Source organism: Xenopus laevis, chromosome 4L (genome assembly GCF_017654675.1).
Source record: "Xenopus laevis strain J_2021 chromosome 4L, Xenopus_laevis_v10.1, whole genome shotgun sequence".
Classification (NCBI taxonomy): domain Eukaryota; kingdom Metazoa; phylum Chordata; class Amphibia; order Anura; family Pipidae; genus Xenopus; species Xenopus laevis.
Genome location: NC_054377.1, coordinates 28,944,890 through 28,970,441, shown reverse-complemented (window position 1 = coordinate 28,970,441; position 25,552 = coordinate 28,944,890). Strand labels below are relative to the sequence as shown.

Below are 25,552 nucleotides of genomic sequence, written 5' to 3'. Positions count from 1 at the left end.
AATAAACAGGCAGGTGCCAAACAGGCAGCAAACTAGGAATGGTCAGAGAAGGCAGACAAACTAGAAAACACCCAGAAAATAGACCTACGTTGGACAGTGAGTTATTGCCCGTGGTCCCTTTCATCATTAGAATTTTGCGACAAATGCAATGATGCCAGATGCATCGCTCATGGCAAAAACAGAATCGGTGCCATTGTGCGTCATTTGAATGGTGCAGAAGCAAGAGGACGCAGCAAGGGTCCCTGCTGTACGACCGCTAAACCACCAGGTATTCTCACACCCTATCTGACCCCAAAAATAATGCTTGGATCCCTTCTCTCTCCCATCTACTATGATCTCAACAAACATAACCTGACTCCCCTCTCCAATTTAAATATAAAGTGTGACTTGAATTACAGGAAAGGTGAGTCATCTATAAAGTTCCCTCGTCCTTTTGCAATGTTTAGTGATGTCTGTTGTGCAAATCTATCAATGTTGGACTGGGATGCCAGGGGCCCATCAACCTTAGACCATAGGCTCAATCTCCAAACTATTTATCCCACTGTCCTAACTCAGCCTCCTTATCCTCCTATTCTCTATAAACTATCTTTCCATCTATTTCTCGTCTTTGTCCCCTTATAGAAATATATAACGATCATGAAATATGCCAAATTGTGAGCAAAACATTGGCCCACTGGGAGTTTTTCTGCTATTTTAATGGGTGAGTCCAACACTACATTTGATGTTTTCCCGCTATGGTTAATTTGTGCCCCTCTTATCCAAAAAGCAGGTGGATGACTACTATAAGTAGTCATAAGAGTACTGTAAGAGTTGCAGCGGGCATTGGTACAGATATTGCTGTAAGGTTATTTGTTGGCTCCTTGACCGATCATTGTGCTTTGCCAGAGCTGAAAGTTATTCACTGAGCTCTGAAAATAGTCACAGATTCCACCAGAATCTTCAAATTACCAGATTGGAAGCCAGAAAGCTGGATTCAGAGTCCATAGTGCTAACCATGTTTTTGGATGACAGTATCCCTTTAACTAACTTAATTTCTCATTACAGTACTGCCATTGTACCTTTTGGACCAATGCACTGGTTCCAGAAGAATTGTTTTGTTTTAGGCCATTTCACTCCTTTTGTTTTCAGGGAAACTTTTCAGTACAAAGTCACAGTTTATGTTCAGATTTGAAATTGAGCTGTTGTAAAACATTTCTGAAGGCTGTGCCAATTATGCACCTTTCCTAATTTTTAGAAGGTTTACTTTCTTAGAATGCAGAAAAATCCTACCTAACTTAAAGAGTCTTTGTAGCTGTATACCCACAGGAGGTTGGCTTTTGAACTAGGTTTGGAAACGTTTTGCTTGGTCTGATTCTTCAGAAAGAAAAATGCCTGGATCATAGGTTGTAGAAATGAATAATTTAATCAGGGTCATACTGGGATGCCAGAGACCCTCCAGTAAACCTTTACTACCAACAGAGCCTCCTGTAGTCTGCCAGTCCACATAGGGGCCAATGGTAGCCAAATTATAGCGCATATTTGGCTCCCACTTTTTGCTTGCTGATGTTGCCCTCCAACTTTTTTTTTACATTTGAATGTGGTTTACAGGTAAAAAAAGTTTGGGACCCCTGCCTTAGATCATAAGCCTAATTGCCAAAATCATTCATCTTGGGTTCCTCACTCAGTCTTTTTATTCTCTTAGTCTCTATTGTATACATACTATAATAAATCCTTCCATCTATTTATCCGCTGTGGTTCCCATATAGAAATAGATAACCATGAAATAAACCATAGTGTTAGCAACAGCAGGGCCCACTTACACGTGGGCCTTCCCATGCAATCCTGGTAGGTTTCCAATTTTCTTTCTATTTTTGCCAGCTGCTATGCCAAGTTGTTGCCCTTGTCGCTCACCTAGAATACATTTACTGAATACATTTTGATAGGAAGATTATCCTTTACTCAGAGCTCATTCGACATTTATGGTAGTGTTTCATAATGAGACATCCATATGCTGTTTAATATGTGTGTTGGTGTGTATTTGGTTTCCTCTTGTCATATCCTTTGTTGCTAATGTATCATAGCTGTGCTGTCCTCACTGATTAACTCTCCTACTGTTTCTCTTAAGCATTCTTTTTACTAAGCACAAATATATTGTTGACATCGGCAACATACTTGTGCGTGCTTGCATCTGTTCTTTTATAGTGGCTGCCTATTCACTTGAACTTCAACATGTCACTGTTCCTTGCTCTTTTTGCTCTCAGTGGCACATTCCTGGACACAGTACAAGGGACTTTGGAAATGGTGATCTATCTGTATATAATATAACCTACTGATCTTTCCACTTGGTCTGTTTCTTTCTTGCACAAGGGCTTCAGATATTCTTTAAGAACCAACCTCATGCATTCCATTGGCTTTGTTCCTTTCTAACTTACGATAATCTGTTTTTATCTTTTTCAGATGCAATTTAAGAATTTCATTGCACAATTTAACAAGACCTATGCAAGTAACGAAGGTATGCAATGTACTGCATTTATTAATTGTGATTGAGCAGACATAAGGAGTCGTTAACAACTGCAAATGCAGTGAGCAAACTGAATTTTACAATGCTAGAGTTGTTGTAGTAACCTCGGGGGTTTAGCTTGGCACAGATGTGTTAAGATTATAGCAAATTTGTGCAAACTTTGATGCGAAACGAAAATAATTGCACTCCAGTTGGTTTAATGAATGTGGTGTGCAAGTGAGGTGTGCACCCAGTTTATTTGGCGCAACTGTGCTGCAGTGATTGATGCAGTCCGCTGTGGGAATCCTGGAGGTACCAACAGTTTTGGAGGTGGCAGTAGCTCCAGGGTTCCCCTGTGTTAATTGCTGGGACAGAAACTAATAAATAACCCCTACAGAACCTTGATCGTTTCTAGATTCCGAGGATTACTGCAGGGCTGCTGCAGGTTAATTCTCTAGTAAACCTTTGGATCCTTATAGGCAGTTTTATGAGCCATTAGTAATCTTTACACAGTGGGAATAATAATTACTTCTCAGTAAAGGTGCTTGTGAACGCTAACGCCCCATAGAAAAAGTGATGTTTAACTACTTAACGTAGTCATACATATTTCTAACAGAAAAAAAGTAGCTAAAATTCAAATGTCGATTCCTTTAGAATTTTAGTACATCAGCCCTATGTACATTATTATACTTATTTTGTATTAATCTATTAGTTCCAGAAATGCCTTCCAACCTTGCTTGGTACAGATGATTATTTTTTTGTAAAAATGTATCATTTCCATTTAACCATTATTCCAATTATTCCTTACAGAATTTAAGCATCGATTTCTCATATTTCAAAGGAATATGGAAGAGGCAAAGCATCTGCAGAGAGAAGAACGTGGAACTGCACAGTATGGCGTCACAAAGTTCAGTGATCTTACAGGTGCCATATCACAATTTTATTACTGACTGCAATCATTTTATTATGCAGATACAGTAACTCAGGGATTGTGCTTGTTTTATTCTATTTTAATCGCATTTCTAAACTGGGCATCAACAAAGATCATTGGCTTGCTTTGGCTACCCACATGGACGGCTGAATTGGCCTGTTCCTATCATTTAGCCCTTGGGCCAGGGTAGCATTACTCTGTGATAAGTAGAGAATAAAATTCATGTAGGAATAGCTTAAAGTTCAGTATACTGTACCTGTAGTCTGTTAGAAAAGTCAGTTCAGATGTGTCTCTGATTTTTATGTGGTGCTGTCTGAAATTGGGAAAAGTGATCCGTCAATGATTTATCTGAAATCGTCATGCACTTTGGGCATTGGCACATGAGGTCATTAGTTGCCTGCGATAAATCTCCTCTTCTGTGGGTGACTAATCTCCTCCAAATGCTTCCCTACCTGCAAATATCTAAATCGCTGGTGGGAAAACATGAGGCGCTTTGTTTTTTCAAAGTTGCCCGAAGTTGCCTTGCGAGGATCAGATTGCCAAATGTTCTAGCTTAAACTAGAATAGAAAAATACGTAAAGGGTTTCCCATTGATTAAAGCACCATGCTAAACATCTATATCAATTTAACCTTAATGAATAATAAAACAAATTGTTTTGTGACTAACATGGATTTATGCCAGGTTAGTTAGCACTAATTGCAAAGTGTTAGGAAGTGCAAAAGCACAATTCACCATGTTATTTCTTATCAATCATTCTTACCCAGAATCCCAGTGTAGTTTTTTCCACCACATTCAGTTGCTAATACAGGTAATGGATCTATTTTTTGAAATGCGTAGGACCTGGGGATTTCCAGATAAAGGGATATTTCTGTAATTTGGATCACCATACCTTAAATCTGCAAATAAAACTCTTAAACATTAAATAAAACCAATAGAATTGTTTTGCCACCAATATGGATCAATGCAGCCTAGTTCGAAACAAGCACACGTTTATTATTACAGAGGTAAAGGAAATCATTTTAAATATTAGAATGAAAATTAGAAAAACAGCATTCCTCTTCTTTCTTAAAACACCTTCATTTTTCCCTGCATTAATTGTTTACATAATTGAGCAAATATATATTTTTGGCTCTTATGGTGTCCGTGCTATGTAAGATATTTTGCAAGGTAAACTTGCAAGGATCTATAACCAAAAATATTGCATTAACAATACTGATGCCAATTTCTGTGGGTACTTGTAGTGTGATGTTATGGGAAACAATCCAATAGTGGGTGAGCTGGGATATCAGTATTTCACATGACCAGTGTCCATTAATGGATCAAATTGAGGAAGAATGCTGCGGTGTATTTTGGTGCCCAAAATAATCCGCAACATTTATCAATTATATTGGCACCCTTAAACTTGTAACTCGCCTCATATATTGTAAGCTTCTCGGTGCAGGGACATCATTCTGTGTATTGAAACTCCTTGCAATTACGTATTTATTCTTTATAATAACTGTGCCCTTCTTTGTGTTTTTCACCTTGTAAAGCCCTGCATAACTTTGTGGTGCTGTATAAATAAATGCATGTAATACAATTAACACTATTACCTTTACACAACTAATGGCAGCTATCACAAGACAAATAAGGCTCATAACACTTTTAGTAAATTTAGGTTATTACTTAAAGTTTGTTGAAAAAAAATAAAGCATTATTGGGTAATGTTGTAAACAAATATAACAAACTTTAGTAAAAGTACATCTTTATCATGCCTAAACAATATCATAGTTTCCTATTTTTATATATTTTTCTACATTTCCACCTAGAGGTACTGCTAAATAATAGCAACATCTTCCATTGAACAATTAGCAATCATCCAGTTTTATAGATTTAAATGATCTAGCACTTCATAGTATGATGTAAGTCAACAACATAGGTCTCTGCCATGGCAAGGTAACAATGTTGTGTCTCTCTAGATGAAGAATTCTTGAGATGCAGACTTGACCACAGAGCGTATTTTGAGAGCCAATCATTTTTGAGACAAGTGACAGAAAAAGATGCACCTCTGAAAACATGTGACTGGCGTAAAAAAGGAGTCATTTCAGCGGCCAAAAACCAGGTGAACTAATATGCAGACAGGATTTTTACTGTCCTGTATGACATTTTGACACTAAGAGCATGTGCTGCATTCTGCCATCATGAATTATTTGCTAGCACCCCCCTCTCCCCACCAATTATTAACCCCTGCAGTCATCTGGGCCCTGGACACATGGCCATGCCATGATCCACCCATTATCCTAAAACCCTGCCCACAATCCACCCAAATCTCTGCCTACTCTCTAACAAGTCATTGGGCATATCTTCCAACATCTAAATACTGCAAAGCATGGAGAAAAATTTTAACCACGACAATTTTGTGGTCACACCCACCCCAAATACCACACCCATTTTACAAACTTTAATTTGACAGGTTATGGAAAGTTTGAACACATTTCTGGGGGTCTTAGGAACATGCTTTATATTATTACAGTTTGCCAATGAAGTTAAAATTTCCCTTTCAGCTGCATGTCTCAGTTCTCTTAAGAGACCTGCTCATCTTAAAATATAAGTGCAGGTGTTGAGTATTCTGGGCTCTTGGCCAAAATTATCATTACATTTGTGAAGCTCTTTAACTTTTTCTGACTGCTCAGTGCATCTTATATGGAGATCAAGAGCAATGCAGGACACTTCTATAAGCAAGCTGAGGGTAAGATGTTAAAGGGGAAAGTTTACTAAAGGGAGAATTATGGCCTCAGAAGGCTCCACCACACTTTGTGCAACTTCGTCAGATGTTAATTCGCAGCACATACGTTTATTCATCAAAATGCGAATTTACGTCTTGGCTGACGAAAATTTGTCATTGTGAGCATTTCAAAACGAACTTTCGCTAGGGTTACTTTCTTCCTAGCAAAACTTCGTTAACACACTGACGCTTACGTCAATTTGAATAGGGTCGGTTTATATAGGTCATATATAAGTCTTTATTAGTGATGTTCTTGAACATCACTAATAAAATGTCCAAGGAAGCAAAATAAAGACAAAAGAGATCCTCTATTAGACATGAGCCCACCCTAAAACAAATGTGGCATGCCCTTCAAACGGTTAAAAAAAAATTGGAAAAAAAATAAATTTGACACTTACAACAGCATTTTGTCTTTTAAAAAAAAGTTTTATGTGGGATCCTGACTGCCAATGTTTTTTTTGTTAACTTATAACGTAATCCTGATCAGCAATGGCTTTTTATTAATTGTGTGTGTGTGGGGTGGACCACGTGATTTCTGATGGTGACCAGGGGCGTAACTACAGAGGAAGCAGACCCTGCAGTTGCAGGGGGGTCCAGGAGGTACAGGCGGCCCCATGAAGCCCTAATTAATTAGCAATTTCAACATATATTGATAAAAAAGGACTACCTCTGAATATATTGGGGTCCTTAAAATTCATTTGCTGTTGGGCCCAGTAATATCTAGTTACGCCACTGATGGTGACCCTAAATGCATATAATGAATTACAATAGGCAGCTGTCTGCAAGAACTTCCAAGATGTCTAATTTGCCAAATTTTCTCTTAAAAGAATGATTATTCCCTCTGTTTTTTTTTTTTATAATACTAGTGGGACTCTCTTTTCTCAAGCTGTGTGTTCTAGTCCAGCAGGTTTGATATCTTGATACCTTCCTCAGTGCTACTGTAATTTTAATGTCCTTTGCCTGTCCTGTCTTCATAATTTCCAGGGATCCTGCTGTTCTTGTTGGGCCTTTGCTGCTGTGGGTAACATTGAAGCACAATGGGGAATTCAAGGAACTGCAAAGAATTTATCAGTGCAGCGTAAGTCATCTCCTTATTCTTTGTGCTATTTTCTCAGTCAATGTGTCTTTACTCACACTCTCATATCACGTCCTAGAACTGGTAGACTGCTGCAAATCTACATGTGGATGCAAAGGAGGATACCCATGGAATGCATTTATGACTGTTATAAAACTAGGTGAGGACACAAAGCATCACATGCTTAATTGAATGTACAAGTACATATAATAGAAATTCTGAGACAACATACAGGTATGGGATGCATTATCTGGAAAACAATTATCCAGAAAGCTCCGAATTATGGAAAGGAAGTCTCCCATAGGCTGCTTGCTGTGATTGTGTAATTTCAAGACTGAAGGAAACAAAATGTAAATAATAAATAGGGATGCATTGAATCCACTATTTTGGATTTGGACAAACCCCCGAATCCTTTGTGAAAGATTCGGCCGAATACCGAACCGAATCTAAACCCTAATTTGCATATTCAAATTAGGATTCGGATTCAGTTTGGCCGGGCAGAAGAATTTGGCCGAATCCGAATCCTGCTGGAAAAGGCCGAATCCTGGCTGAATCCCGAACCGAATCCTGGATTCGGTGCATCCCTAATAATAAATATAGTGTTAGTAAAGTTTATTTTGCTCAACTAACATGATAGAAAAGAATTTGGAATTATTTCTTAGGGTGACAGGTCCCCTTTAAGATAGGAAGATTCCAATTACAGAAATTCTGGATAACAGGTCACATTCCTGTACCAGCAGACAAGAATATCATTAAAGGAGAAGGAAACCCCCAGGGCGCTAAACCCCTCCCCCCTCCCCTGTGCTGCCCCCCCTCCCTCCTCCCCCCTGGCCTACCTGTCCCCCTGGGCAAATGCCCCTAACTTTTTACTCACCCCTCTGCGCAGGTCCTGTCCACGGAGTACGCAGTCGCCATCTTCTCCCACGCGCGTCTTCTTCCTGCTCTGATCTGCGTTTTCTGGCGCATGCGCAGTAGGAACAGGTACCGGTACGGCTCTACTGCGCATGCGCCGAATGTCACGAAGTGAAATCGGAAAACTTCGTGACATTCGGCGCATGCGCAGTAGAGCCGTACCGGTACCTGTTCCTACTGCGCATGCGCCAGAAAATGCCGATCAGAGCAGGAAGAAGACGCGCGTGGGAGAAGATGGCGACTGCGTACTCCGTGGACAGGACCTGCGCAGAGGGGTGAGTAAAAAGTTAGGGGCATTTGCCCAGGGGGACAGGTAGGCCAGGGGGGAGGAGGGAGGGGGGGCAGCACAGGGGAGGGGGGAGGGGTTTAGCGCCCTGGGGGTTTCCTTCTCCTTTAAGTGCTGTTAAAAAATGTGAGATATTATAGACGTTATATAAAGACAAAAAGAATAACTGACAACATTATGGAATAGCATCTAACTCAATTGCAGTTGCTGATTTAAAATGTGCAAGTTTAGATTGCAATTTCCAGAGTTTCTTGAAATTACGTAATTTGTGGCTATAAGTGACAAAATAAAGTCTGGGGTGATTATGTGCAAATCTGCTGTGACTATAGCCCTTTAACCGCCAAGCACGTACGGCGTACGTGCTGGCGGTTCAGGGCTCAGGCTGCCAAGAACGTACCTCGTACGTTCTTTTGCAGCTGAGCCCTTCTCTCTGCATCGGCGGCTTTTGCCGCCTCTGCAGAGAGTCAGGAGGGTAGACAGCCCCCTGGGCAACGTGGCTGGGGGGCTGTCAAGTCGGATCTGCGACGCGATTGTCGCAGATCCGACTTCAAAGTAGCAGAAGCGCAATGTAAGCGCTGCTGCTGCTGGCTTACCTCCTCCTCGTCGCACCACGCGCCCAGTCACTTCCTGCTGCGCAGTAACTCTGCAGACACGCTGCCAGGAGTCGTCCTTCGGTTCCAGCGATCCTCCTGCTACAAAAACGGTAAGTGCACTTTTTTTTACACACTTACCTGCACTTACACATACCTACAGTACATTTATACACTTACATGAACATTTTAGTAAAAATTTGTGTTTTTTTATTTTTTATTTTTTTATTTTAGCACACTTAGTCGATTTTGTACACTTATTTACACTTAATTACATGTATTTGCACACTCAGACAACTTTTATTAGTGCACAAATATGTATACACAAAAACTCACAAACAGGGTTTTTTTTTTTTTTTACTTATTCATTGTACTGTTTGTTTTGCCTAAAAGCATGTTATTTTGACAGCGTGACTATTGGATAATCGATTTCGGCCACTAATTACGCTGCCGGATCAATTATTTTGTTATTTCATTGATTTACGCTATTTTTGTGGTTTTATTGCAATTTTATCCATGCATTATTGTTCCTTATGTATCTTTAGTATAGTTTTGCTGTTTGGTGCTTTGGTATAGAAAGATTTATTTTACTTAGTTTGATTCGCCAGAATATATGCTTTCCAAAAATATATGGGTTTCTGGGGGTCTTTTTACAGTTTTGGGGTCTTATGGCACATAACGCACAGTTGGGGCTCTCTTTTCTGCAGCTTAGTTGGCTAGCGTGAAAATTCATAGGCATGTTTTTCATTTGGGGTCTGTACACGCCACATACTTTGGTAAATCTATGCATATTGGGCATCAAACTATTTAGTAGACCTCTGACGTCCATATTTAGGGTGATTTTTCTTTATACGTAAAACAGTGTGTGTGATAAATGCGGCAAACTGCAACAATTTTAGGCGATTTTCAGAAATGTAAAAACCTCTGCGTTTAGAAAAGCTTTGCAGTTTGGTGTAGAAAGACGTCTTTATCTTTTTTGGATTCGTCAGAATGTGTACTTTCCAAAAATATATGGTTTTGGGGGGGTCTTTGCTGTTAGGAGGGTCTTGAGGCATATAATATGAAGTCAAGGGTCTATGTTCACAGAAGGCGAATCGGCAGCAGAGAAAAATCATATGCACTATTTTCATTTTGGGTCCGCACATGCCAGCTGCCTTGGTATATCAATGCATATTGGGCATCAAACGGTTCAATTGACCCTTGGCATCAGTATTTATGGTGTTTTAGAATTGTATGTAAGAAATTGGGTGAGATAAATGCGGCCAATTGCAATATTTTTAGGCAATTTTCAAAAATGTAAAAACTGTTGCTTTTATCGCCAAATTTAGGAAAGGCTTGCGGCTTGGTACTTTGGAGTACAAGGACATGCATACCCAATTTGGATTCGTGGGAATGTGTACTTTCCGAAAATATATGGTTTTCTGGGGTGAATGCACTTTTTTTTACCTTTGCTCCCCCCAAAACTATGTATATGTGTTGATTTTGCAGTACCTGAAATGACAGACCATATGGGGGTCTTCCTTTTGGGGCCCCTATATGCCACGTGCTTGGGTACATCTATACATATTGGGCATCAAACTGTTCAGAGGACCCTAGGCTTTCATATTTGGGGTGATTTGTCTTGATACCTAAAAGTATGTGGGTAATACGATGCTGCAGGGTAGATATTTTGAGGTGATTTTTGGAAATGTCACCTAAATCACCAAATTTAGGAATGATTTGTGGCTTGGTACTTTGGCGTAGAAAGACATGCATACCCAATTTGGATTCGTTGGAATGTGTACTTTCCGAAAATATATGGTTTTCTGGGGTGAACTTACTGTTTTCTACTTTTGCCCCCCCCAAAACGATGTAAATGTGTTGATTTTGCAGTACCTGAAATGACAACTATATGGGGGTCTTCCTTTTGGGGCCCCTGTATGCCACGTGCTTGGGTACACCTATACATATCGGGCATCAAACTGTTCAGAGCACCCTAGGCTTTCATATTTGGGGTGATTTCTCTTGATACCTAAAAGTATGTGGGTAATACGATGCTTCAGGGTAGATATTTTGAGGTGATTTTTGGAAATGTCACCTAAATCACCAAATTTAGGAATGATTTGCGGCTTGGTACTTTGGCGTAGAAAGACATGCATACCCAATTTGAATTCGTGGGAATGTGTACTTTCCAAAAATATATGGTTTTCTGGGGTGAACTTACTTTTTTCTACATTTGCCCCCCTCAAAACAATGTAAATGTGTTGATTTTGCAGTACCTGAAATGACAGACCATATGGGGGTCTTCGTTTTGCGGCCCCTATACGCCACGTGCTTGGGTACACCTATACATATTGGGCATCAAACTGTTCAGAGGACCCCAGGCTTTCATATTTGGGGTGATTTGTCTTGATACCTAAAAGTATGTGGGTAATACGATGCTGCAGGGTCGAAATTTTGAAGTCATTTTTGGAAATGTCCCCAAAATCACCAAATTTAGGAATGGTTTGCGGCTTGGTACTTTGTAGTAGAAAGACATGCATACCCAATTTAGATTCGTGGGAATGTGTACTTTCCGAAAATATATGGTTTTCTGGGGTGAACTTACTTTTTTCTACCTTTGCCCCCCCCAAAACGATGTAAATGTGTTGATTTTGCAGTACCTGAAATGACAGAACATACAAGGAGGGGTCTTCATTTTAGGGCCCCTATATGCCACGTGCTTGGGTACACCTATACATATCGGGCATCAAACTGTTCAGAGGACCCTAGGCTTTCATATTTGGGGTGATTTCTCTTGATACCTAAAAGTATGTGGGTAATACGATGCTGCAGAGTAGATATTTTGAGGTCATTTTTGGAAATGTCACCAAAATCACCAGATTTAGGAATGATTTGCGGCTTGGTACTTTGGCGTAGAAAGACATGCATACCCAATTTGGATTCGTTGGAATGTGTACTTTCCGAAAATATATGGTTTTCTGGGGTGAACTTACTGTTTTCTACTTTTGCCCCCCCCCCAAAACGATGTAAATGTGTTGATTTTGCAGTACCTGAAATGACAGACTATATGGGGGTCTTCCTTTTGGGGCCCCTGTATGCCACGTGCTGGGGTACACCTATACATATCGGGCATCAAACTGTTCAGAGGACCCTAGGCTTTCATATTTGGGGTGATTTCTCTTGATACCTAAAAGTATGTGGGTAATACGATGCTGCAGGGTAGATATTTTGAGGTGATTTTTGGAAATGTCACCTAAATCACCAAACTTAGGAATGATTTGCGGCTTGGTACTTTGGCGTAGAAAGACATGCATACCCAATTTGGATTCGTTGGAATGTGTACTTTCCGAAAATATATGGTTTTCTGGGGTGAACTTACTGTTTTCTACTTTTGCCCCCCCCAAAACGATGTAAATGTGTTGATTTTGCAGTACCTGAAATGACAGACTATATGGGGTCTTCCTTTTGGGGCCCCTGTATGCCACGTGCTTGGGTACAACTATACATATCGGGCATCAAACTGTTCAGAGGACCCTAGGCTTTCATATTTGGGGTGATTTCTCTTGATACCTAAAAGTATGTGGGTAATACGATGCTGCAGGGTAGATATTTTGAGGTGATTTTTGGAAATGTCACCTAAATCACCAAATTTAGGAATGATTTGCGGCTTGGTACTTTGGCGTAGAAAGACATGCATACCCAATTTGGATTCGTTGGAATGTGTACTTTCCGAAAATATATGGTTTTCTGGGGTGAACTTACTGTTTTCTACTTTTGCCCCCCCCAAAACGATGTAAATGTGTTGATTTTGCAGTACCTGAAATGACAGACTATATGGGGTCTTCCTTTTGGGGCCCCTGTATGCCACGTGCTTGGGTACACCTATACATATCGGGCATCAAACTGTTCAGAGGACCCTAGGCTTTCATATTTGGGGTGATTTGTCTTGATACCTAAAAGTATGTGGGTAATACGATGCTGCAGGGTAGATATTTTGAGGTGATTTTTGGAAATGTCACCTAAATCACCAAATTTAGGAATGATTTGCGGCTTGGTACTTTGGCGTAGAAAGACATGCATACCCAATTTGGATTCGTTGGAATGTGTACTTTCCGAAAATATATGGTTTTCTGGGGTGAACTTACTGTTTTCTACTTTTGCCCCCCCCAAAACGATGTAAATGTGTTGATTTTGCAGTATCTGAAATGACAGACTATATGGGGGTCTTCCTTTTGGGGCCCCTGTATGCCACGTGCTTGGGTACACCTATACATATCGGGCATCAAACTGTTCAGAGGACCCTAGGCTTTCATATTTGGGGTGATTTGTCTTGATACCTAAAAGTATGTGGGTAATACGATGCTGCAGGGTAGATATTTTGAGGTGATTTTTGGAAATGTCACCTAAATCACCAAATTTAGGAATGATTTGCGGCTTGGTACTTTGGCGTAGAAAGACATGCATACCCAATTTGAATTCGCGGGAATGTGTACTTTCCGAAAATATATGGTTTTCTGGGGTGAACTTACTGTTTTCTACTTTTGCCCCCCCAAAACAATGTAAATGTGTTGATTTTGCAGTACCTGAAATGTCAGACTATATGGGGGTCTTCCTTTTAGGGCCCCTATATGCCACATGCTTCGGTACACCTATACATATTGGGCATCAAACTGTTCAGAGGACCCTAGGCTTTCATATTTGGGGTGATTTGTCTTGATACCTAAAAGTATGTGGGTAATACGATGCTGCAGGGTAGATATTTTGAGGTGATTTTTGGAAATGTCACCTAAATCACCAAATTTAGGAATGATTTGCGGCTTGGTACTTTGGCGTAGAAAGACATGCATACCCAATTTGGATTCGTTGGAATGTGTACTTTCCGAAAATATATGGTTTTCTGGGGTGAACTTACTGTTTTCTACTTTTGCCCCCCCCCCCAAAACGATGTAAATGTGTTGATTTTGCAGTACCTCAAATGACAGACCATATGGGAGTCTTCCTTTTGGGGCCCCTATATGCCACGTGCTTGGGTACACCTATATATATTGGGCATCAAACTGTTCAGAGGACCCTAGGCTTTCATATTTGGGGTGATTTCTCTTGATACCTAAAAGTATGTGGGAAATACGATGCTGCAGGGTAGACATTTTTAAGTGATTTTTGGAAATGTCACCAAAATCACCAAATTTAGGAATGATTTGCGGCTTGGTACTTTGTAGTACAAAGACATGCATACCCAATTTAGATTCGTGGCAATGTGTACTTTCCGAAAATATATGGTTTTCTGGGGTGAACTTACTTTTTTCTACCTTTGCCGCCCCCCAAATCTATGTAAATGTGTTGATTTTGCAGTATCTGAAATGACAGACCATATGGGGTCTTCCTTTTCAGGCCTCTATATGCCACTTGCTTGGGTACACCTATACATATTGGGCATCAAACTGTTCAGAGGACCCTAGGCTTTCATATTTGGGGTGATTTGTCTTGATACCTAAAAGTATGTGGGTAATACGATGCTGCAGGGTAGAAATTTTTAAGTGATTTTTGGAAATGTCGCCAAAATCACCAACTTTAGTAATGGTTTGCCGCTTGGTACTTTGGTGTAGAAAGACATGCATACCCAATTTGGATTCAGGGGAATGTGTACTTTCCGAAAATATATGGTTTTCTGGGGTGAACATACTTTTTTCTACCTTTGCCGCCCCCCAAAACGATGTAAATGTGTTGATTTTGCAGTATCTGAAATGACAGAACAAATGGGGGGTCTTCCTTTTGGGGCCTCCTATGCCACGTGCTTGGGTACATCTATTCATATTGGGCATCAAACTGTTCAGTGGACCCAGGATTTTATATTTGGGGTGTTTTACATTGATACCTAATGATGTGTGGGAGATATGTTGCTGTAGAGTGGAAGCTTTGAGGTCATTTTTCAAAAAATTCACCAATTTCTATAAAACATTATAACTTTAGGAAACAATTGCAACTTGGTGGTTTGGAGTACAAAGATATTTCTACCCATTTTTGATTCACCAGAATCTGTTCTTTCTAGTAATGGGTAGTTTTCTAGGGTAAACCTACTGTTAGCGGAATGTTTGGCCTTGAAATCAAAAGTATGCCGTTTGGGAAGTGTTGCTTTGGAAATTTGGTTGTGTACTGCTTGTAGATTTTGAGCTATACAAGTGAGAAATCTCCATAAAACTATATATATTTGGTATTGTCGCGTTCAGGAGACATAGACCTTTCTAAATCGGCTGTGTTCTCGTACATAAAATGAATGATGTTTCTGATATATGTGATTGTTCTTCGTGCAACATGATTTTTTTCATTTTATTTGACACTTAGAATCCAATATTTTATTAGAGAAGTAGAATTACACCAAAATTCTTGCATATTGTGAAAGTTCAGGTTGTCCTGAAAAAAACAATACATTGTTTTCCTGGGTTAACTAAAAGACCACCCCAGGAAAGGCCCTTAAAGTGAAAGAGTGCAAAATATCTAAAAACTGCTTGGCAGTAGATGTTCGCATCTAGGACAAAACGGCTGGCAGGGAAAGGGATAGACAGACTGCTTTTGGATGGTGGTAGCTACTGGATTTCCTTTGCGTCAATAGATACACTTGTGTACAGTTTGAATTAGAATGTCAGTTAGATGCATTACTGCTGAGCACTCCTATGTAGAAATACAAGCAACGTGTTTGGATACAACTACCATTAATGTATTGCAAAATGTGTCCATTTCTTTGCAAACTGCGAATGAAGTTGTAAATGACCCAGGATGGCAGTGTTGTCTAAGACAACAATCATTACAAGCTTTAAGAATGTTACACTTCCTTTTCAAGCTGATTATGAAGAAGCTAGGCTGGTCTATAATATTTGTACAGAACTCTGGATTTGAATCGAGTCAGATAAAAAAAAAAACATATGGATATGGTAAAACTGAAAAAAAAGCCAGACAGGAAAGGGTTATGCAGAATTAAGACAGATGTGGTTTAAATCGGATCAAAGCACCAGAACCTATAAATGTTACTTATGTTATGCAGGTGGATTAACAGGTGAAGATAAATATAAATATACAGGAAAAAAGGGCACGTGCAAAAACAATCTGAAACCTGAAGCAACTATTCAAGACTTGGTGATTCTTGAACGAAATGAGACAGGTAATGGGGTAAATTTTACTGTAAATTCATCTTTCCTCCTCACTCAAAGAAATATATAATATAGTGGTTCAAGGTGAGCAAGCAGTGCCCGCAGTGCCCATTTTCTATATGTGCGTGGAAATATTAGCCAAATAAGTTAATGCGTTGGTCCATTAAAATTACTTTTTTTTGTTATATACTGGGGAGAAAAAGGCTGAATCTTTGTGTCTGGTGTTCTTGAAAGCATCTTGTTTGATCCTGTATCCCACCATTATGTTATTATTACTTTTGCAGTGATTTGCTCTCATGTATCCTACAAAGGAACAGTTACTGTGGCTATTAACCAAGCTTTACTCAAAGTAAGTTAGTAAATTAAGTTTGAACATTCATTTAAAGGAGACCAATAGTTGCCCTGGTCTTGACTCACTCTCTGAACATTATTTACAGCAATATATAAAAGGAGTTATTGACCCTCGTCCTGAGAACTGTCATCATCACAAAGTGGACCATGTTGTGTTAATTGTGGGTTTCTCCAGAGGTATAGTATGGCCATCTAATTATGACACTGCCAGCAGACTTATTAAATCTATTGCATTGACAGTTTACCAAATAATACAATGTTATGTCCTTAATGTTAAATTACATTGCAGCAGTGTTGGCTTGATGCAAATTTGGGGTGTATCAGTAAAGACAGTAGTAAAATGTGAAGCCAAAATCAGGTCCCTGGGGTGGAAGAGTAGAGCACAAGTGGACACAAGAGTACACCCCTTAATAGTCACTTAACAAGCACTTGTCTCTCAGGGATTAAAAAATGAGGTAGGGCAGGCAACGAGGACAGGGCTCCATTGTGATCTGTGCCTCCAGCGCTCCATTAACTTACACATCAAAATGACACACAACTTGAGGGACAGGTAAGAGCAGGAAGGGGAATGCTATCAGTACTGTTTTCAAGGAGATAGCTGCAGGTCTCTCCTCTGAAATGGGGTGCAGAAGCCTGCGGTTATTCTGCAACAGCCGGATGCAGTATTCCGTTTAAAAAGAAAATGCTGTGTGTGTGTGTGTGTGTCTGAGAACAATCTGTATTTAAATAAGCGCAATTGAAAAACAATGAGGTGCCAAATTTACATCACATTATAATTATAAGTTAGCATAAATATCAATAATATTAACAATAAAAACCGTTCACACTTTTTAAGAATGCCATATCTTCACCAATAGGTGTCAGTATTATCTTGCTTAAAAGCATGAAGTGATTAAAATTACTAGTTATTTAGGGGCACATTTACTTAGCTCGAGTGAAGGATTAGAATAAAAAATACTTCGAATTTCGAAGTATTTATTTGGCTACTTCGACCATTGAATTGGCTACTTTGACCGTCGACTTCGACTTCGAACGATTCGAACTAAAAATCGTTCGACTATTCGACCATTCGATAGTCGAAGTACTGTCTCTTTAAAAAAAACTTCGACCACTTACATCACCACATCGCTACCGAGCACCAATGTTAGCCTATGGGGAAGGTCCCATAGGCTTTCTAGGCAATTAGGGATTGAAGGAAAATCGTTCGATCGATGGATTAAAATCCTTCTATTCGAAGGATTTAATCGTTCAATCGAACGATTTTTCCTTTGATCGTTCGATCAAACGAATTGCGCTAAGACGAAGGATTTTACTTCGAGGGTCGAATATCGAGGGTTAGTTAACTCTCTATATCGGACCAATAGTAAATGTGCCCCTACGTGTCCATTTGAAGGTGACATCCACCCTGTAAAGTAAAAAAATACAATCATAACCTCTTTGCTGTTATTTACTAATCAATCAAAAAAAAATTACAGCTCCAGTGAATCAGTATATATTATAATCACACTGATGGAATCTGACCAACATTATGTTAAAAAACCAAATGGGCATTTAGTGCCCTTAGGGGCCACAAATCCTAATTCATGTATCCAGAATACCTCCAGTCTCAATAATTCTCTACCCCTATCACCCCCTCTGATCATACTGGTATATGGTCTTTGGGCATGCATCTGAATGTGGCACGGTCATGTTTAGCTGCTAACCAATTTCTAGCGACTGTTTGTTGAGAGTTATCCTGTTTTTTATCTACTTTTTTTAGACCTATCAGGATCAAAAGCAGCTCTTATGCCCTTCGACCACTTTCTGGATTGCCTCTCTGTAGGAACTTTTTACCCATTGCCTCTAAATTTGTTTTCTTGTGCTTAAATCACTATCTATTCGCACAACCCACAACATTTGGGACTTCAGTAGAGAGTTAAGCAGATGTTTTGGATGGTGGTTGGTAAAATGGAGAATTGTATTCCAGTCAGTGGGCTTAAAATAAATGCAAGTCTATAATTTCTAATATTCCTTAAAGATCCGCACATCCAAAAATTCAACTGATGTGGCATCATATTTTAAAGTAAACTGTATGGGGCTATCCATTTTAAATATTGTTCACCACCTGTCCAAACAAAAAAACATATTGTCAATGAAGGGACGGTAAAAAGCCCCAAAGTGTTTAAACATATACATAGATGTGCATAGATAAATCTGTTTTCATACTGATGCATACCTGTATATGCAGTAGAATACACCAGGGCTGTTTCGAGCTCATGGTGGTCCCAGTGCTCTTTATATAATAATCAATCTCAAATTTAAGGGTAGCACTCCAGGGGCGATTCCGTCGTGATCCAACACGATGCGTAAAAACGCAGGCGTCAAGTTGGATGTGACGGAAATAAGGTAAGCAACAGGAACGTCGGATAGTGTCGCAGCATTCGTCCAACGAGACACGACTGTTGGATGCAGACGCTGCATGCTGTGTCTACATCCGACAGTTGTGTTGCATCAGATGAATGCTGTGACTCCATCCGACATTTCCATCTCTCACCTTATTTCCGTCACATCCGACTTGACGCCTGCGTCGGATCGCGCCAAAATCACCGTGGAGTTCTACCCTAAAGGTATAATGATTTTGTACATCCTGGAATTAGATTGCAAACAGCAGATCTTAGCTGAAGAAAAGTGAAAGTGATGCAAAAACACAATAAGGATAATGTGTATTTATGTGAGTCAGTATTGCCCCTACAGCCAGCTAGCCTCTGATAAAAGTTTGCCATTTAGGAATCTAAGCAGACCAAGGTTTGGTTATCGAAGGAGGAAAAAGAGCAGTTAAGCCCAAGTGATCCAGTAGACAGATATGTAACCATCTGTCAGTAATTTCCTTACATTTAATCCAGGAATATTTAGATGCACAGGCTATGTCATGTGTCTGCACTAATATTGGGGACACAATTTGTGCATTCATACTCCGGTAAGAAGAATAAAATAAAGCACAGAATGACATGTACCATGAGTATACTGTTATTAATAATAAAATGCTCGTGCGGGTACCAGTATTGTGGAAAAACTAGCAGGCAGTTAAATGAGAGGATAGCCATGCATAGGGCAAGCATAAGAGCTGCTTTAGCTCCTGAAAAAGGTCTAAAAAAAGTAAAGATAAAAAACATTATAACTCACAACTAGCAGTCGCCAGACATTGGTTAGCAGCTAAACATGACTGTGCCACATTCAGATGCATGCCCATAGACTATATACCAGAATGTTCAAGAGGAGGTGATAGGGATAGAGAATTATTGATGCAGGAGGTAATCTGGATACATGAATTAGGATGCGTGGCCCCTAGGGGCCTCAATGGCCAATTGGTGTAAAGTTGTTTTTAACATAATGTTGGCCAGATTTCATCAGTGTGATTATGCTATATACTGATTCACTGTACTGCTTTTTTTTTATTGATTAGAGCAAATAACAACAAACAGGTGATTATTGTATTTTTTACTTTGCAAGGTGCATGTTACCTACAAATGGACACTAAGGGGCACATTTACTACGGGTCGAATTTCGAAGTGATAAAACTTCGAAATTCAACCATCAAATTGTATAAATTCAATAGTCAAAGTTTTTTTTGAGTCAATTTAGCCGTTTTCGATCGAATTCAAACCGTTCTATCGAACGTAGAAATCATTCGAATCGAACAATGCGCACGATTTAACCAATTCATCGACCAATTTTCAAAAAAAAAAAAACTTCCAAAATCTTAGCCAAATACTGGCTATAGGTTCTTTGAGGTCCCCATAGGCTAACATGGGGTTTAAGGTTTAAGCTGGCGAAGTGTCAAAGTCGAAGTTTTTTAAAGAGACAGTACTTCAATGTTCGAATGGTCGAATATTCAAATTTTTTTCAATTCGAATCTAATTTTGGCCCATTCAATGGTTGAAGTACCTAAAAATTACTTAGAAATTTATAGTTTTTGAATTTGAAAATTCACTTCGAATTCACTTCGACTCTTAGTAAATGTACCCCTAAGTAACGTGTAATCCAGGGGTGTCCAAACAGATTTGGTGAGGTGAAAATGTGTGGGGGCCGACCATTCAGCCTGACATTCTTTGAACCGTTAACATAATTTAACTCATTTAAACAAGGAATTACATGACCGTAGCAGTAATATTTGGGCACATTAGTAAAATGATCTGCACTATACTGCTGCCTGTGTGCTGAAGGTGTACTAGCATGTAGTGACGCTTCGCTCTCGCATACTTCTTTACTTTACTGTACTGGCACGTCAGTACGTCTGTTGACACCTTCAGCCCTAGAGCAGTGATCCCCAAACCGTAGCCCTCGAGCAACATGTTGCTCACCAACCCCTTGGATGTTGCTCCCAGTGCCCCCAAAGCAAGTGTTTATTTTTGAATTTTGAGTGTGGAGTCAAGCTTTAGTTGCATAAAAACCAGGTGTACTGCCAAACAGAGCCTCCTGTAGGCTGCAAATCCACATAGGGGCTACCAATAGCCAATCACAGCTCATACCTGCAACTCTCAGGTGTTTTTTACTAGGGATGTCGCGGACTGTTCGCCGGCGAACTTGTTCGCGCGAACATCGGCTGCTCGCGTCCGCCGCAAGTTCGCGAACATTTTGGGTTCGCCTTACCTGGCGCTTTTTTTTGACCTCTCACCCCAGACCAGCAGATACATGGCAGCCAATCAGGAAGCTCTCCCTCCTGGACCACCCCCACACCCCCTGGACCACTCCCCTTCCATATATAAACTGAAGCCCTGCAGCGTTTTTTCATTCTGCCTGTGTGTGCTTGGAAGAGCTAGTGTAGGGAGAGAGCTGCTAGTGATTTCACTGATTTGAGGGACAGTTGATAGTAAGTTTGCTGGCTAGTAATCTACTTGATACTGCTCTGTATTGGAGGGACAGAAGTCTGCAGGGATTTGAGGGACATTTTAGGGTAGCTTTGCTGGCTAGTAATCTACCTTCTACTGCAGTGCTCTGTATGTAGCTGCCTGCTGTGGGCACTGATCTCTTCTGATCTCATCTGCTGACTGCTGTAATAACCCAATAGTCCTTGTAAGGACTGCTTTTATTTTCTTTTTTGTTGTTTTACTTTGCTACTTTAACAGCCAAGTGCTATTAGTCTAGCAGTGTTGGGGAGTGGGACTGGTGTGCTACTGTGCTGCTCCTAGTAGTTCAGCAGCACCAACCCGAGAATATTTTTTTTTTTTAATATACATATAATTTTTTTTTTATTTTACTTATCTTACTGTTCTTTAAGGTGTCCAGTGCTGTTTGCTGTTCTTCATAGTAGTGCACCAATAGTAGTGCACTTGCAGGCATTATTTGCCCAGTGGCCATCTAGCTGTGTGAGCTTGTTCACATTCTGTCTAAATATCAATAATAATACCGTCTCCAGAAACACCACCTGAGTGACGTTTTTCAAGCAGCAATAATATATTCCGTATCCACCACTGCTGTAGTGTATACGTTGACCTTGTAGGCATTATTTGCCCAGTGTGTTCTTCATTTTCAAACCACTGCCACTTAGCTGTGTGAGCTTGTTCACATTCTGTCTAAATATCAATAATAATACCGTCTCCAGAAACACCACCTGAGTGACGTTTTTCAAGCAGCAATAATATATTCCGTATCCACCACTGCTGTAGTGTATACGTTGACCTTGTAGGCATTATTTGCCCAGTGTGTTCTTCATTTTCAAACCACTGCCACTTAGCTGTGTGAGCTTGTTCACATTCTGTCTAAATATCAATAATAATACCGTCTCCAGAAACACCACCTGAGTGACGTTTTTCAAGCAGCAATAATATATTCCGTATCCACCACTGCTGTAGTGTATACGTTGACCTTGTAGGCATTATTTGCCCAGTGTGTTCTTCATTTTCAAACCACTGCCACTTAGCTGTGTGAGCTTTTTCACATTCTGTCTAAATATCAATAATAATACCGTCTCCAGAAACACCACCTGAGTGACGTTTTTCAAGCAGCAATAATATATTCCGTATCCACCACTGCTGTAGTGTATACGTTGACCTTGTAGGCATTATTTGCCCAGTGTGTTCTTCATTTTCAAACCACTGCCATCTAGCTCTGTGAGCTTGTTCACATTCTGTCTAAATATCAATAATAATACCGTCTCCAGAAACACCACCCGAGTGACGTTTTTCAGGCAGCAATAATATATTCCGTATCCACTGCTGTAGTAGTGTATACGTTGACCTTGTAGGCCTTGTTTGCCCAGTGTGTTCTTCTTCTTCTTCATTTTCAAACAACTCCCATCTAGCTGTGTGAGCTTGTTCACATTTTGTCTAAATATCAATAATAATACCGTCTCTAGAAACACCACCCGAGTGACGTTTTTCAAGCAGCAATAATATATTCCATATCCACCACTGCTGTAGTGTATACGTTGACCTTGTAGGCATTATTTGCCCAGTGTGTTCTTCATTTTCAAACCACTGCCACTTAGCTGTGTGAGCTTGTTCACATTCTGTCTAAATATCAATAATAATACCGTCTCCAGAAACACCACCTGAGTGACGTTTTTCAAGCAGCAATAATATATTCCGTATCCACCACTGCTGTAGTGTATACGTTGACCTTGTAGGCATTATTTGCCCAGTGTGTTCTTCATTTTCAAACCACTGCCATCTAGCTCTGTGAGCTTGTTCACATTCTGTCTAAATATCAATAATAATACCGTCTCCAGAAACACCACCCGAGTGACGTTTTTCAGGCAGCAATAATATATTCCGTATCCACTGCTGTAGTAGTGTATACGTTGACCTTGTAGGCCTTGTTTGCCCAGTGTGTTCTTCTTCTTCTTCATTTTCAAACAACTCCCATCTAGCTGTGTGAGCTTGTTCACATTTTGTCTAAATATCAATAATAATACCGTCTCCAGAAACACCACCTGAGTGACGTTTTTCAAGCAGCAATAATATATTCCGTATCCACCACTGCTGTAGTGTATACGTTGACCTTGTAGGCATTATTTGCCCAGTGTGTTCTTCATTTTCAAACCACTGCCACTTAGCTGTGTGAGCTTGTTCACATTCTGTCTAAATATCAATAATAATACCGTCTCCAGAAACACCACCTGAGTGACGTTTTTCAAGCAGCAATAATATATTCCGTATCCACCACTGCTGTAGTGTATACGTTGACCTTGTAGGCATTATTTGCCCAGTGTGTTCTTCATTTTCAAACCACTGCCACTTAGCTGTGTGAGCTTGTTCACATTCTGTCTAAATATCAATAATAATACCGTCTCCAGAAACACCACCTGAGTGACGTTTTTCAAGCAGCAATAATATATTCCGTATCCACCACTGCTGTAGTGTATACGTTGACCTTGTAGGCATTATTTGCCCAGTGTGTTCTTCATTTTCAAACCACTGCCACTTAGCTGTGTGAGCTTTTTCACATTCTGTCTAAATATCAATAATAATACCGTCTCCAGAAACACCACCTGAGTGACGTTTTTCAAGCAGCAATAATATATTCCGTATCCACCACTGCTGTAGTGTATACGTTGACCTTGTAGGCATTATTTGCCCAGTGTGTTCTTCATTTTCAAACCACTGCCATCTAGCTCTGTGAGCTTGTTCACATTCTGTCTAAATATCAATAATAATACCGTCTCCAGAAACACCACCCGAGTGACGTTTTTCAGGCAGCAATAATATATTCCGTATCCACTGCTGTAGTAGTGTATACGTTGACCTTGTAGGCCTTGTTTGCCCAGTGTGTTCTTCTTCTTCTTCATTTTCAAACAACTCCCATCTAGCTGTGTGAGCTTGTTCACATTTTGTCTAAATATCAATAATAATACCGTCTCTAGAAACACCACCCGAGTGACGTTTTTCAAGCAGCAATAATATATTCCATATCCACCACTGCTGTAGTGTATACGTTGACCTTGTAGGCATTATTTGCCCAGTGTGTTCTTCATTTTCAAACCACTGCCACTTAGCTGTGTGAGCTTGTTCACATTCTGTCTAAATATCAATAATAATACCGTCTCCAGAAACACCACCTGAGTGACGTTTTTCAAGCAGCAATAATATATTCCGTATCCACCACTGCTGTAGTGTATACGTTGACCTTGTAGGCATTATTTGCCCAGTGTGTTCTTCATTTTCAAACCACTGCCATCTAGCTCTGTGAGCTTGTTCACATTCTGTCTAAATATCAATAATAATACCGTCTCCAGAAACACCACCCGAGTGACGTTTTTCAGGCAGCAATAATATATTCCGTATCCACTGCTGTAGTAGTGTATACGTTGACCTTGTAGGCCTTGTTTGCCCAGTGTGTTCTTCTTCTTCTTCATTTTCAAACAACTCCCATCTAGCTGTGTGAGCTTGTTCACATTTTGTCTAAATATCAATAATAATACCGTCTCTAGAAACACCACCCGAGTGACGTTTTTCAGGCAGCAATAATATATTCCGTATCCACTGCTGTAGTAGTGTATACGTTGACCTTGTAGGCCTTGTTTGCCCAGTGTGTTCTTCTTCTTCTTCATTTTCAAATAACTCCCATCTAGCTCTGTGAGCTTGTTCACATTCTGTCTAAATATCAATAATAATACCGTCTCCAGAAACACCACCTGAGTTGTTGTTGTTTTTGTTTTAAAAATAATGCCAGGCAAAGGCAGGCCGCCACGCAGAGGCACTAGGGGCCGTGCTGCTATGCTATCCTGTGGCCCTAGGAAATTGCCCAGTTTTAAAAAGGCAATGACCCTGAACTCCCAAAATGCTGAAGAGGTAGTTGACTGGCTTACACAGCACACCCCATCCTCTACCGTTTCTAACTTTACCACAACATCCTCATCCTCCACTGCTATGGGCACCCCACGTAACACTTCCTCCACCACCGGCGCCCCTTCTTCACTGGAGTCAGAGGAGTTATTTTCACATGAGTTTCTTGAACTGAGTGATGCGCAACCATTATTGGCAGAAGAAGATGAAGGAGATGAGGACGTTACACCAGATTTAATTCTGGCAGAGAACACAACAGAGATGGACATAATGA

The 25,552-nt window shown here is 40.1% G+C and overlaps 1 protein-coding gene across 1 annotated transcript in view; it reads left to right on the top strand.

Annotated features, from left to right (window-relative positions):
- Positions 1-2,000: 2,000 nt before the first annotated feature.
- LOC108705472 (cathepsin W) overlaps positions 2,001-25,552 on the top strand; it is a 31,623-nt gene continuing 8,071 nt past the window's right edge. Inside the window, exons 1-9 of the mRNA XM_041590019.1 lie at positions 2,001-2,280; positions 2,437-2,491; positions 3,290-3,403; positions 5,370-5,512; positions 7,160-7,253; positions 7,330-7,410; positions 16,060-16,176; positions 16,450-16,514; positions 16,603-16,693. Of these exons, the coding sequence (XP_041445953.1) occupies positions 2,209-2,280; positions 2,437-2,491; positions 3,290-3,403; positions 5,370-5,512; positions 7,160-7,253; positions 7,330-7,410; positions 16,060-16,176; positions 16,450-16,514; positions 16,603-16,693 (832 nt within the window). The 5' untranslated portion in view covers positions 2,001-2,208. The remainder of the gene's footprint in view (positions 2,281-2,436; positions 2,492-3,289; positions 3,404-5,369; positions 5,513-7,159; positions 7,254-7,329; positions 7,411-16,059; positions 16,177-16,449; positions 16,515-16,602; positions 16,694-25,552) is intronic.